Source organism: Triturus cristatus, chromosome 12 (assembly GCF_964204655.1).
Source record: "Triturus cristatus chromosome 12, aTriCri1.1, whole genome shotgun sequence".
Taxonomy (NCBI): Eukaryota; Metazoa; Chordata; class Amphibia; order Caudata; family Salamandridae; genus Triturus; species Triturus cristatus.
In genome coordinates, this window is record NC_140595.1 from 44,910,262 (window position 1) to 44,924,614 (window position 14,353).

At 42.7% G+C, this 14,353-nt stretch overlaps 1 protein-coding gene across 7 annotated transcripts in view; it reads left to right on the plus strand.

Annotated features, from left to right (window-relative positions):
• The window catches only part of PTPRS (protein tyrosine phosphatase receptor type S), a 455,981-nt gene extending 443,029 nt beyond the window's left edge, over positions 1-12,952 (plus strand). For all 7 annotated transcript variants that reach the window (XM_085637322.1, XM_085637321.1, XM_085637326.1 and 4 more), the window contains 5 exons: positions 736-862; positions 2,040-2,165; positions 8,172-8,326; positions 9,557-9,692; positions 10,581-12,952. In XM_085637322.1, coding sequence (XP_085493448.1) covers positions 736-862; positions 2,040-2,165; positions 8,172-8,326; positions 9,557-9,692; positions 10,581-10,649 — 613 coding nt within the window. In that variant the 3' untranslated portion in view covers positions 10,650-12,952. The remainder of the gene's footprint in view (positions 1-735; positions 863-2,039; positions 2,166-8,171; positions 8,327-9,556; positions 9,693-10,580) is intronic.
• The last annotated feature ends 1,401 nt before the right edge of the window (positions 12,953-14,353 follow it).

Below are 14,353 nucleotides of genomic sequence, written 5' to 3' on the forward strand. Positions count from 1 at the left end.
TATTAAGATAAAGTCACCTGATCCATCAAAACACAGGACTTTAAATAATCACCTCAGTCCTTTCTACTCTAATCTGCAAGCCAGACATCCTTTTCTGGAAGTCACCATCATTACGGTAGCCAGAGGTCTCTTTATCTCTGGGACACCTCGTTTCCATATAACACAAAAGGGCATTCTTGGAGCAATAGCTATGATTGAGTCTAGTTCAACGCATGACGCTAACATAAGTAAAAATGATTATTAATTAAAGGACAGCCCAGGGCTGGATGATTGTGAGCCTATGGCATGGAGCGACAAGGTATCCATAATTATTATGATATAGAAAGGTGCAGAAACAGTTTCCAAGCTGAGCACACGGCCCCTATCATCATTCAGGAAACTCTTCATCATTCTTAGTGCCAGCGCAATGGGGAACAAGGCCAAAGTCTAACTGATGGTGTAAGAGTATTCTGACCGAGGCATACTACATTTTGAATTCAGCAGGTAATGACAAAGAGTGAATGAAAGGGAGGAGCTGCAGGCCCAACACACCTTGTACCCTTCCCCAGGCAGGATGTCACCACTGAGCAGAATGCACAGCTCTATTCCACCCACATTCAAGGCCCCAACACTGTTCTTTTACTCCTGAAAGCCCCCTTAGTTTTCCGCCCGACTCTCTGAATCTGTGGCGTTACCCGTACACAAGTGTTCCTATTGAAGCTTCCCCTCCTAACCATGCGTTCTACATTCTTGCAGGCAACAGAAAGCCTACATTGCCACCCAGGGTCCCCTGGCGGAGACCACTGAAGATTTTTGGCGGATGTTGTGGGAGAATAACTCCACCATTGTTGTTATGTTGACGAAGCTCCGAGAGATGGGAAGGGTAAGTGTCTGCCTCCTTCCAGGTAACGGGGCGGGTTTCAGTGGCGACAGGTGATCTATGAAAGTGGTGAAGCATAATAATTTTCACTAATTTCAGGAAGCGAGCCCAACCTCTTCTAGGATAGTCTTTTTTTGCTGGGGGGGAGGTTCGGGGGGGGGGGGGGGGGCTATGCTATGGAAGCCCCACATACCAAGAATACCTCCACTATGCCTGGCTCTGTCATTTTGCAACAGGCACCCTCCCTCATGCCAGGAAATCCTTGCAATTTGCAAAACGCCGGCATGTTCTGTCAGGTTGGATTTATTACACATACTCTTACATACTCATTCACTCTCGGGTGCGGATACAGTGTCAGAGTCTCCATCACTCACATGCTTCACTCCCTCACTCATGTGCATTCGCATTCTCTCCTAGTCTCACACACATGCTTACACATTCTTGCTGTGGTACGCAGTGTCGCTCACATGCTTACCTATCCACTCATGCTCACACACTATCTTACTCAGTCTCACTTACTGCCTCGCATGCTCACCCACTCTCATACATCTCAGATGGCTGTGAAGAGCATGCAGCATGTGGCGTTGGGTCCATGCCGATGGATTGCATAGGCCCCAGATATCATCTGGTTGCAGAGCAGACACATGCTTTTTCACCTCCTCATTTCCTAAGTTGTCACTACCAGTGACTCTGCTGAGCACCCTCAGAGAGGAGGCCCTGAGGCATGCCAGGCCCAGAGGTCAGGGCTGTGACCTTCCCAGCCCAGAATAATCTGTCTGATGGATGATGCAGGGACCTTTATGTGCATGCAGCAGCCACCACTGCGAGCGAGGGTCTCTGGTTTTTCTACTGTACTAATAGTGAAGAATACTTTACTATTTCCTATTAGTATAGCAGGAAAAAAGTGCAGAAAGCGTAGAGGGTGGAGCCTTGATGACCATATGAATGAGTCGTGGGTTTAATTTTCACCAGGGGCAGCATAAACGTAATCAGTGGCGGGAAGTTTGAAATGATGAAAGGGGAGGTAAAAAACCCTTACTGGGGTCTTAAATGGTTTGGCCAGGGGCAGATGTGCTGTCCATACTTTACATAAATCAAGCATTTTTCCTATTGTTCATGTGACTCCCAAGTATTTCTTTTACCATTAATATCTAAATTCAAATCCTTTCATCTTTGGCAGGAAAAGTGTCATCAGTACTGGCCTGCGGAGCGGTCAGCGAGGTACCAGTACTTTGTGGTGGATCCAATGGCAGAGTACAACATGCCACAGTACATTCTGCGAGAGTTCAAAGTCACCGATGCCAGGGTGAGTGGTGCCGCTGCTTTGTGGAGGGGAGGAATGTCCACGGAGTAGGGTGGTATTTTTTGGACGAGGTGGAACAAGCATTGTTTCAGGACTTTGTAGTGGCTCCATCGGCCTGGAAGTGGAAAGGTTAGCAGATTATTTTCAATATTTTGTTGTGGCCATAAGAATAGACCCTTAAAAACACTTTAACATGTATTAAGACAGGGCTGGGGTGTTTCTTGCTGGTGCAAAATGTGCCTAGAGTTCTTAGGACCTGACTGAACCAAAGCTTATGCCACTGCAGTCTCTATCAAAATGAGAAAGAGCCCTTTGAGTGCTCAGTTAGACACTGTCAAGTAATTCTTTGGTTGGAGAAGTGTTCTGTTGCTAGACTTGAGGAGTTGGGTTGTGAGTCCCTCCATGGCTGGCTCTTGTGTGAGCTAATATGGTAAGTACAGTGACCAATAAGGTGAGGGTCCATCTAGCAGGTAAAGCTTGGGTTTATACTAACTCCTGTCATGTAATCGTGACAGCATTCAGTAGTGTTGAACAGCATTGGGGACTTGTGTTTTTGGTAGGCTGTAAAAAACAATATGTACAGGATGCAGGTGGAAAGTTTCTGGTTCAGTGGGTTTTGGTGAGACGCGTGATGTCATGGGTAGGCACCTTGGGTCTGATTCACAAAGCTTTTGTTCCTAAGGCTTAGGTGAGCACAGTGTGCATTTGGGCAATTCAGCTTTAAAACTACTTGAACCTTGGCGTTGGTCCCGCAGGGAGAATGTAGGAGTGTCAGGCACAAAACTATTATTACAGGTGAGTAACTTCTTTTTTACGTGGTAACCAAATACCTGAACGAGTTGAACCTAGGAGTATTTCATCCCATACCTAACACGAGCTGTAGAAACCAATGACATTTTCAGCCCATTAGACACTCAGTCACAAGAACCCATCGAACAGGGATACGATGAGTAGTATTGGGCTTGGCATCCTCTCCCTGTGGACAGCTCCAGTCTGAATAATAAGATTAGAGGTTAAAAATGAATGTCTGTGGCCCAAAGTAAAGTGCATAGATTTACACAGATACACAAGCTTTTAGAAGACTCTTCACACATTTGCACACTGTTTTTGAATGCATTCATGCACTGTGCTGTCAGCCTGTCCGGAGCATGACAATGAGAAACTGCACAGGACATTACACTCAATTGTGTGAGGTGATCACTAGAACAGAGTTTTGAGCTTGAGTTAGCCTGAACAACTGAGACGTACAACATTTATGTTACTGATTTCTAACTGTAATCGAAATTTTTCTAAAATGTCATCAATTACTTTCCAAGTTTTCAAAAGGTCACATATAGTTAGAGATAAGTAGAAGCGGGAAGGGACATACTGCTCCATAGAGCACTCCTGTACAAAAACAATTATCAGAAGAAATACATGTACATAAAACATTGCATTTTCTAGGTTACAGCATTAAAATCCTAACGTTTTGATTAAAAACATAAAACGTGAAGCCCACATGCCCGGCTTGTAAAGAAGCTACTTCACCAGTACGTTTTATTTGTTATTTATGATGTGGTCTCAGGTTGTACACAGAGAATAACAACTGGACAAAGCTTTCCTCCCTAATTACTCAGCTTTGTAGATTTCTTGGAGACTTTTCTAAAAATGCTGAGTTTTATTTTTTAAAAAAATATTATATAATGTCAAAGCATGGTATGAAGAGCACAATTTTTATACGGATACTATCCCAAGCTCCGTTTCCTCCACAACAGTCCTAGCAACAACCAAAATTATCAGGTAAATAAAGGTGCAATGTCGTTTGGATTTGATGCATGCGTACGGACCCTAACCGGGGATCAAATCCCACATTGGCAACCATGTAAGAGGATTTCCGGCATAGATTGGCATTGATGCATGGGGACAGAATATAATGTAGCACCAATTTCCACAATAGCAGTGGGCCGATGCCAAGTGCCTCTGATAAGAAGGAACTGGCTCTCAACATGCCCCATAAAAGCGAATATGTATTTTGGAATTCAACGCTCATGGGCTTCAATGTAAGCGGAAGGACTCCAACTCCTATCATAACCCACAATATAATCCATATAAGTCAATGTTTGATGCCAGTTGCCTTCAGTGTAAAGGGACAGACTGCCATTTTTTTTTTTTACGGCGTTATATATAGCGTGAATTTGACCTGAAGGTATCGGGTATCAGAGACTTTACACCAGCACCAATTGCGTTAAATGAGGACACATTTAATTTTTGTTAGGCACAGGGAGATCAAGTAATTTGCCCAGAATCACAGGATGTTCAGCGTCCTTGCCGAGACTCGAACCCAGTTCCCCAGATTTGAGGTCTACCACTCTAGCCGTTAGACCAACACCTCTCGCCGTTGATTAACAAACCTCACATATACATCAAAGCTCGACTCTGATTGGCTTAAAAAAAAATGGAACCTACTATACCGAGTTCCTGTTTCATACGAAGGTTCGAATTCTCACCTAGTGCCTAGCCCTATAATAACAGCCATATAAGCCAAGGTCACATACAGACTGGCTAACGATACAAAACACTACTATGAGCCAGTAATACGGAGCCAAATATAAATCTTCCGATATACGAGGATACTCTACTCACTTTGGAGTACCACGCTCACGACCTCGTCCTTAATGTAACAAAGTATTAAAAATGTAAATAGCCTTACAGAAGAATTACATCCCACTTTACTCCTGTATGTATTGTTATTTAAGTACATTGTGCTTTTATTTATTTATTGAGTTTTGTATAGCGCAGACTTGACCTAAAGGCATTAAAGCAGTTTACAGGGTTCGCACAGCAGCAATTACGCGAGTGACATAAAAAGCTAACAACAATGCATAGTAAAAGTGTATGAAGAGGTATATGATAGCAGGATATGTAAACGATATAGCGGCACTTACCCAAATTGCATAAAAGGTAAGTAACAGTACATAGTAATAGTATAAAAGGAAGTGTACTATAGACAGTAGGATATGTGAGTGATATAGGAGCAATTGTGAGAGTTACATCAAAAAGTGAGTGGAAGTACGTAATAGCCGTGCAAAGATACGTGTACAATTGCCAGTAGGATATGTAAACGCTATAGCTGAATTAGATTATCACAAGAGTCCCTAAGGGAGACTGAGTGGGAAAACACATCTTATTAAAACAACCCCCTTTATTTTATTTCCGTTGCATAGAACTGCAGGAAAATTGGCATGCCAAATTTTGTCACATTATTTGCATAATTTGGAGATATCACCAAAAATATTGCCAGTTAAAATGGATGCAAATAATGCTGCCAGATAATGTGCCGCATGATTTGCATTTTCTGCTGCATAATTTCACCTAATTTGGTACTCCTTTGTGCATAGTCCTAATGGCCCAACAATGTTAACACTCAAGTGTGGTTTGAAGGCTCAATGACTAAATCATTATATCACAGGGCACCTCAACCTATTTCACATTTTTCATGGTTCGCCGTCAACTATGGACTTTTATGCAACTGGATTCTGTGCCATGAAAGTAAGCATTAATAAATATACATTTGTGCATAGAAATTTCTTTCATAAAAGGTTTACATGTTACAAGTCCAACTGCTGTTCAGTCCAGGCACACCGTGGCCATGATCAGTGGCATCCTGTGCTGGTGCTCGGATATATGGCCAACAGAAATCCATCTGCTACAGTCGCAGACGTTCAGTCACTGATTAGTGGTAAAAGGAGTGAATAAGATGCTGGCGTTTCCTGCCATTGCAGCAATAGTCAACTCTCCACACTGCTTTGCAGTCTGTGCACAGCATGCAACCTACAACAACACATGCTGCAAACAGATAATGCTACTGACCTACACTAAACTGTTTGTCTCATGCGTCCCTCCTGCTTCCCAGGGAGGTTGCTGCGCAGTCCATCTCACATTCCGCATTCATTATCAAGATAAATACTTGAATATACACACAAATTTAACTATCTACAATAGCAAAACTACAACTTCTGGCAAAAATATTGCAAGTATACAACACAGAGAACACATCATGTGGGGGTCTACACTCGGACACTCCTATGCCCAGTCCCAAACATTTTCAACTTTAACAAAAACAACAAATAATTTAGACCCTAGCCACTGGATGTGGAAAGTACGTAGTATGTGATTCTGTAACACTACAAGCAACATACAGTTTGCTACTGATAAGTTAAATTTTCTGTATTTACCTGAACAGGCGGGAATATAAAAAGAAACAAATAAGATACGAGAAATAGGAGATGCCCACAGCTACCTCAGTAACCAGGGCTCATAAGTTTTGAAGAGAAGGAATGAAGAACTAGGCCAACTAAGCGAGAAAGTAACAAATGAAGTCTGAATATGTCGTCATGCCAGCAGTCTATTTCCAACGCATATGTACCAACCGCCAAAGCCTTTCCTTTTCATCATATGTAAGATACCAGAATAGCAGAAAAGGAAGTCATTGCATATTATTTATTATCACAAAGAAGACCTTTTTAAAGCTGAAGTGGTGTGTAGTTTAACAAAACCCCTGGGGACCTACTCAAAAACAATTAAAGAATGAGGAACAAGTAAGCCTGTAAAATTCCATCCTAACCTGCAGTTTAAGTATAACTCTCTTATGCAGATCTTCGAAAAAGTTTGGATAGCCACACTCGCGCGTGGCTGTGGAAAAGAGTTCTCTCGTCCACTCGTTGTGTTTAGGGATATTAGAGGACCTTCCGCGTCTGAGTGTACATTCTTTGGCAGAGATCCGAGCGGTGGCTATTTATCTTCTCCAATGGGACTTTACTCTGGAATGCCAAATGTATTATGCAGTAATGTTTAATTTATAAACAATGTACTGCATGAGGTATTACTGGTATCTAAACCTACCTCTTAGTTACTGGATAGCCACTTTTTTTTTTTAACAACAGATTTTATTTGTCATTTGCACATTGGAAGCAGGGCTCTGTAACCCAGAGACTACTGCCGCATAGAAATACACAGTAACACATCGCAAAGGACATTTTTCAGAGCAAAAGAACATAACTCCCAAACAAAAGAAAGCATACATCTAAAGTGTGAACTCGGATCCCCACTGGATAGCCACTTTTTAACCTGGTATATTGTTCGAGTCGGTATCATGTCTCAAATCATTTCCTAATAAGACAACTGTTCCAGAAATTATTTAGTGCTTTTCCCCTAATCTGCTGTAATTTGTTTATCCAAAAATTAATTTAATTATGCAGCAGTGTCGCACAATCCGTCAGAATTTGAGAAAGTAGTTTAATTCTTTGTAGAGAAGAGCAAATAAGTACCCAGTACTTTTTATTTCACAGTGTGCAGAAATGATAGACTGCAGCCACAGTGCAGCTCTTTTTCATTGAGAAATTGTAAAACTATATTACCTGCTGATAAGATTCCCCAAGGTTAGAGAAAACATTTGCAAATAAATGCAAACTTATTTACATTTTAATGCCTTTAGTCTGTGTTGCCAACTTGGGAGAAATCGGAAGCTAAAATATGTTTTTTTTGTTAGCAGTGAATTTGCCACATTTTAAAATTATGTGCCTGCTTAGCTAAGAGTGAATTCTGTAATGCTTGAATAGACTACTTCGTTCCTGTGTGTTCCCAATGAATGCTTTTTACAGATTCCATTTTGAATCTTGAATATACAGATTTAATGATATATCAAATAATCATTGATTTGAAGAGGACGGAAGATGCATTTTGGAAACATAGTGACATTTAAGAAATAACTGCAAACACAGAAATACCCTGCTCTAGAGTTATACTCTCCCAAAATGGCTGCCCAACTTTAGATCATTCAAAACATTATTGTACCATGTCTAGACTTGTTTCTCATGAAATGACATGCAAATTGATGCAGACATCTTTGTGCTGCAGTTGCGCATACTCTCTAAACACTACGGGGAAAGCCAGACTGCATTGTTTAAGTATTTCAGCTCATTTTATTTCTGACTTCCTAAATCCTTACACTCTCCTCTCTTTGCCCTGCAGGACGGTCAATCCCGGACAGTGCGACAATTTCAGTTCACCGACTGGCCAGAACAAGGTGTGCCAAAATCCGGCGAAGGCTTCATTGATTTCATTGGACAGGTTCATAAAACCAAGGAGCAGTTTGGTCAAGATGGGCCAATCTCTGTGCACTGCAGGTAAGCTGGAGGGACAGAGAGAACACAGCAGCAATCAAGACCTCTGATCTAACAATGCGCACCTGGTTAGAGGTGAAAGTTTGTAGGCGGCTATGTAAGATTTGTTTCTAAGGAAGATTCGACAGACTGCAATTGGTAGTTTGCAAAGTAACTGCACTCTCAATCAAAGATGGCAATCCCTCAGCTCTTGTAACAATAGGAACATAGGTCTAAAAAAGGAAGAAAATGGAGCTTAGTTTAGGGATAAGACATCAGCTTGATGAAGGATCCTCAGGCGCCTGGTCTTCGGTCTACAATGCTGAAAGAAACAGCTGTTAGTGTGCCCGGTGGAGGCATTTAAAGTAATTGATATTCTAGAATACTGAGAGGAATCAAAGGCACACGCTGAGGGGCGGTACCTGACCGGATTTCCTGGTATGAGTGCTGGGAGAAACTGCATCCTACCTGAGATTTGTATGTGCTTATGAACTTAATCATTTGTTTAAGACACGTTATCTTTAGTGGGTTCTGCTACAGTATTTACTGGTACATTCTGGACATAGGGGATATTTGTGGGCACAAGGGTTATTACTTTTGAGACCTCCAGCCTTCTGAGTGCTGAAAGCACATGGTTTCTGAGCCCATCAGAGAGACTTTACAGGTATTTCCTTCCAGCCCCATGTCACGATTTGGCCTTGTTTTCATCTAAGCATCCATATACTTAAATCAGAATGGACACTTCAGACATACACCACACACAAGAACCTTTAGTAACCACAGAATAAAATCAACTTGCCAAAAAGGGAAATGGGAAATTGATGTACTTAATGGAGCTGGAATGTGTTGTGTGAGGAAATCTAACGGGTTCCCCCTAATGACATGAAGAGACAACGCACGTTTTACACAGTGTTCTGAGATCCCCCAGCCCCACCTCTGCTAGGTCTGGGATAAATCTAGCAAGCCAAGTATGAGATCACAGCAGGTCCAATGCTGCACATTCATAAGATAGCACTTTTTAGCTTTCGTATTGTCACAACTGAAAATCTCTTACTACATGTGTAAGCAAAGCAGAAGCAAAGATTTGTGGAGAAACGACATGTAAAGCGCAATAAAAGGACTTTGAGGAAACTTACCAAAAGGAAAGCTCCATTGGTGATTGAACTGAATGTGCTAAAGGAAATATGCATAACTAGGCTTTGCATTGCAATACACCGTGAAGAGTGTAATCCAAGTTTTATCTACCTTCTGCAGTGCTGGGGTCGGAAGAACCGGTGTCTTCATCACGCTAAGTATTGTCCTGGAACGAATGCGGTACGAGGGCGTGGTAGATATTTTTCAGACTGTAAAGATGCTACGAACACAACGACCAGCCATGGTGCAGACAGAGGTATGGATTTCCAGTGGCATGCAGTCCATGTGTCTTTTTTACTATGCTGGGTTCTATCTGGTCCTATACAGCATGCTGACTACACGGTGTATGGTTACTGCCAAATCGTTTGTAACTTTACATGAAAAGACAGGGCTGTTTGGGTGATGTGGCATGGAATGACCACAGGTTTTGTGTTCTGTGGATACTACAAAAGATTACTGGTGAGAAGTTGAAACAAGTCAAAATGTGCTAGTGTGTAGCTAGGACACAGAGGTGGCTGATAGTCTTTGGAATGACTGGTGTTGGGCCCTACAGTGAGTTACCAATGGCGTTATAGGTGAATTTTTGATCTTCAGGGTAAATTTCTGTTGATGCAGATTGTTAATGACTGATGATATACATGACTAGTTGTGTTTGGTGCTCAGGGTAAGTTATTGATGGGATATAGGCTGAATGACTGATAGTGCAGAGATTGAGTTATTGATCAAGCAATGTGTAAGTTACCAATGCTGCACTTTGAGAATTATTTCTGGTGCTCATGGTAAGATATTGAAAGTGCCTAAAGTGAGTTATTGATGGTGCGCTGTATTAGTTCTTGTTGGTGCAACAGACAAACTGTGTTCGTACTCATCATAAGTTATTAATAATACTCATCCTGTGTGTGATCGATGGGGGATGCGGTGAGTTATTGATGGTGCAACAGGCAAATTTCTTTGGGTGCTCAGTGTACGTTATCAATGGTTTTCAGAGCTTCTGATGGTGCTGTTGGCTACTATCATTAGTGCTCACGATGAGGGACTGAGGCTTCTCAGAGTGAAATGAAGAATATTGTGATAGCAAAGAGCCAGGAATGAATTTCTGGAGCCTGTTTGTGAACTAAACATTTCCCGTTTTTTCTGATTTCAGGACGAATATCAGTTTTGCTACCAGGCGGCCCTAGAATATTTGGGCAGCTTTGATCACTATGCAACCTAAAACAAGCCATGGGTCCGCAGACTCTATCAGCCACTTAAGTCCTGGAAGGCCTCTTCTAACCCTCAAAGAGACCTTTAACTATGAAAACTATACGAGAGGATGTAGCTTTTCATTTGGGCAACACGATGGGAGCGGGGTAAGCTGAGGGTGTGCGAGGCCTGCTCCCGCAGGAACCCTGTGTTGTAAAACTCTAAAATGATGCAGTGTTTTTGTGGCAAAATGGAAGGACTATTTTTAAGTGGTCTGACACTTCTGTTACCTCAAGTTGTGTTCTCTTCAGAAAGCCTTTGTGCACATCGCAAGACTGACCCAAATGTGGCAAAGACCTCTTGTAATTTTACCAATGAAGGGGACCCCAGAAGACGTGTGGGGGGGAGAAGAACAAAAATTGCCTTGGATTGCATCATGCGAGTTAAGATTATTTACTCATGTAGTTGGCCAGTCTTTGAAAGAAGCCGCCTGCGCCACCGACGATTCTCTCTCCAAAGCGCCTAAACATATTCCAAAAAACACTTAAGCGCTCCACCCCTAACCATGCAGTCCTGCCCGACACCCACCAACGCTGAACTGATACATCATGGAAGTGTGATCTAGCAGATATCTAGCGCAATCATTGCTAGAACTGCCGCTGTGCGGGTTTCACAGCTCCCTTTCCCTCCTAGATCCACTTGGATTACTTTGCAACATTCCTTACCATTTCGGATTGTGAAATGTGGCACTGCTGGCATCATGGAAGGGGCACGGACACGGCTGGGCTGTTTTCCGCCCTCGACTACCCTGTGAGCCCTGTTGTTTACCCACCCTCCAATATAGCTTGTCTCCCTCAGCCTTTCACATGCCATAGCCAAATCTGGTGCAGAACAAGAAGTTGTGGGCTTGCTGTTCCGAAACCCCACTAATCCCCTGTGCACGGTGGCCTTAGTTAGCCAGAGGGACTCACTGCCAAGTCGGATGGCTAGGAGCGGCATGGTGCTCTGGAAGAAGAGGCGTCCCCGCGAGCGGCTTTATTTGAAGTATACATGTACCTGTAACATAACAAGTGACATTAACCTTCCTTTTCTTTTTTAAATAGTGTATTTTTCCTTTTTTTAAACAAAAGAATATCAGTCGATGAATTGAAGAGAGAGAACGTGCTTACTTGTTCATATTCTGTTAAAAGACAGTCTATTTTTTCACTGTAGAGATGTTGTGTATGGCTGTTATATGTGTATATATACGAACGCAGTGCTGATCGCTACGTCCACATCTTGCTTTTTCTATCATAGAGAGGGCTGGGTTTGCTCGTTTAAGAACAAAGAAAAAAAAGGTTGTTTTTTTCGAAAAAAAGAATAACTAGGTGAAAAAGAAGTGGCCTTTTCCATGTACAGGGGTGTGTTCCTCTTGCAGGGCTCAGGCTCTGTCTAGTGCTTGCAGGACCAGGGATGGGCAGTCGCAGCGAGTAAGTGGGCCAATCTGGGACTGAAAGAAAAGGGCCAGGAGCCCCTACCACGTATATAAATGTTATCTTTTATGCTGCTGGTTACAGGAAATGCAACACAAAACACTTTGGCATGGCGAAACGCAAACAGCCCTGCAAAAGTCAGTCATATGACAATGAACCCTGAATTAGTGGGGCAGAAGCTGGTCCAGACCTAAACTGGATGGGGCCATTCAGGAAATTGATACATTTAGCATGGAGTTCAAAACAAAAATCTTCGACTCGTGGGGGCTTGGGTGGCTCCCTTTGTAATACAAGGAAGGGCAGAGGGACTTGAAGTGGGCATCTCACCTGCCAAAAGCCAAAGCAAACTGAGCTCTAATGCAAAGATAACCGGCTTCAAAAAACATATCTGTGACCTTTGTTGTCCAAAACTTAAAGATGGAATCTAATGCTCCCAGAGATGCAATATAGAAGAAACTAAATGAGCCATGACTAGCAAAGGTAAGCAAGAGCAGGAGTCTGCAAAGCTTCTGTTCCCTCCTCCTTCGCAGGGACCACCCATAGGTGACGGACCCGCTCATAACTACCACATCCCAAAGGTTGGACTTTTCAGCAATTGTCACCAGCCCAAGTACAGCAGCCCCAGGTGGGACATCACTCCTTTCAGGGAGAGAGAGGGAAAACAGTCCCCCAATCAAGCAAGAAGCTAAAGGTAAACCGGAAGAAAGCCCTTAACTAAACCGCCAGTTTGTACAAAGAGGAAAGTGCCGTTGCTTTGAAACTGTTACTTCACATGGAAACAGGAAGTGGCTCTGAGCCACTGTGTATGTAGATATATCAACTTTGTATTAAAGAAAGATTGTCTGAAAGGACGAGCTAGAAATGTCTCTTTTGATTCGTATCAAAGATGAGTTGTATTGTTTGGGTCTAGGGGTGGACAAATGTGATGTAGCATTCTTTGCCTCTTGTGTCCAAGAACTGAAGGCCCATTGCATGCAAATGTGTGGTTTTCTGGTATTGCACAATATAAGACCCTAACATTTGCTCTAAAGTTTGAGTGGGTGGGTGGGTGTGTAGACTAGTTTGAAAAGAAGGCCCTGGAGAATTGGAAATTGGGGGGCAAGAGGAGGAAGGAGCCTTGTCAATAGAGTAGACTTCCACAAAACACTTAATTCAGTTGAAGGAGCAATAGTACACTTTGGGTTGCTGACCTTGGGAATCTGACTAGTAGGTAGGGAGGGAACAAGGCAAGTTACAGGAGTGAGCAAGAAAGGTCAAAAGCGAACAGAAGACGGCACAAGGTTGAAATCTGAGTGAAGGTCGAAGACTGAATCATGGTTTATTGTTCCAGAGATGCAGAGTAGGGCAAAGACTCCTGGGAGGAAGACGTCAGACCCTCCTTCCACTCTAGAGTTGCTAAATGTGTAGTGTAGTATCTCCTGAATCCATACATTTAGTTGTGGGCCCCTGGTTAAAAAAAAGCAGGACTAGAGTTTAATTGATTTGAGGACGAGCTGTCCGCCGGGGTATTGAAGCATTGACCCTAGCACTCACCTAGCCTAGTGTGGCCTCATATGAGATCTTAGCTTGCAAGGCCTCTTTAGGATTTGCTCCTATGACCTTTTTAGGATACTTAGTTAGCTCCTATGATACAGCCTGATTTAAGCTAAAAGCTGATATTCAGTTCGAGTGAAGGGCACAGAAACCCCGTTTCTCTTCAGGATTTTTGGGACAAAAGCGAGAATAAAGATTTGCAAGACCAGTGCCTTCTGACTAGCAGGCTGCTGGTGTAGCCATGGGAGAGACTAATTTTGCAATACAATACAAAAAGTAAGGGCATAGGGGTTCATTTCATTCTACATAACATGCATGCCTCAGAAATGCAATTTTGTATTCTGTTTGTCATGTTTCTTCTGGTAACATACAGTAACGTATTATGCTACCCTTGTTAAAAAGCCCCATTCTTACAATGTCAAACCCATCTCCAGTCCTTAAAAATGTGGTGTATTTAGTGCCTCAAGAATACCTCCTTTTTCACGCAGCAATGTGTTCAGCTGGTCATAGGGCATCTCGTCACCTGTTTTGTTAGCCAAGAGTTTTTTTATTGGCTCTGCCTTCAGTGGCTTGTGGTTCGATCTGAGGGCCTCTTAAGATTCCAAATAGAGAAATGAGGTACCCGAGTGGGAAGGGGCTGTCTTTTAAGCGGCATTCTGGGGAAGGGAATGCCAGAAAACAGAGTGGTGCTGAAGGGTTTCTCGTAAGTCTGTTTTAATATCTTGGTAAA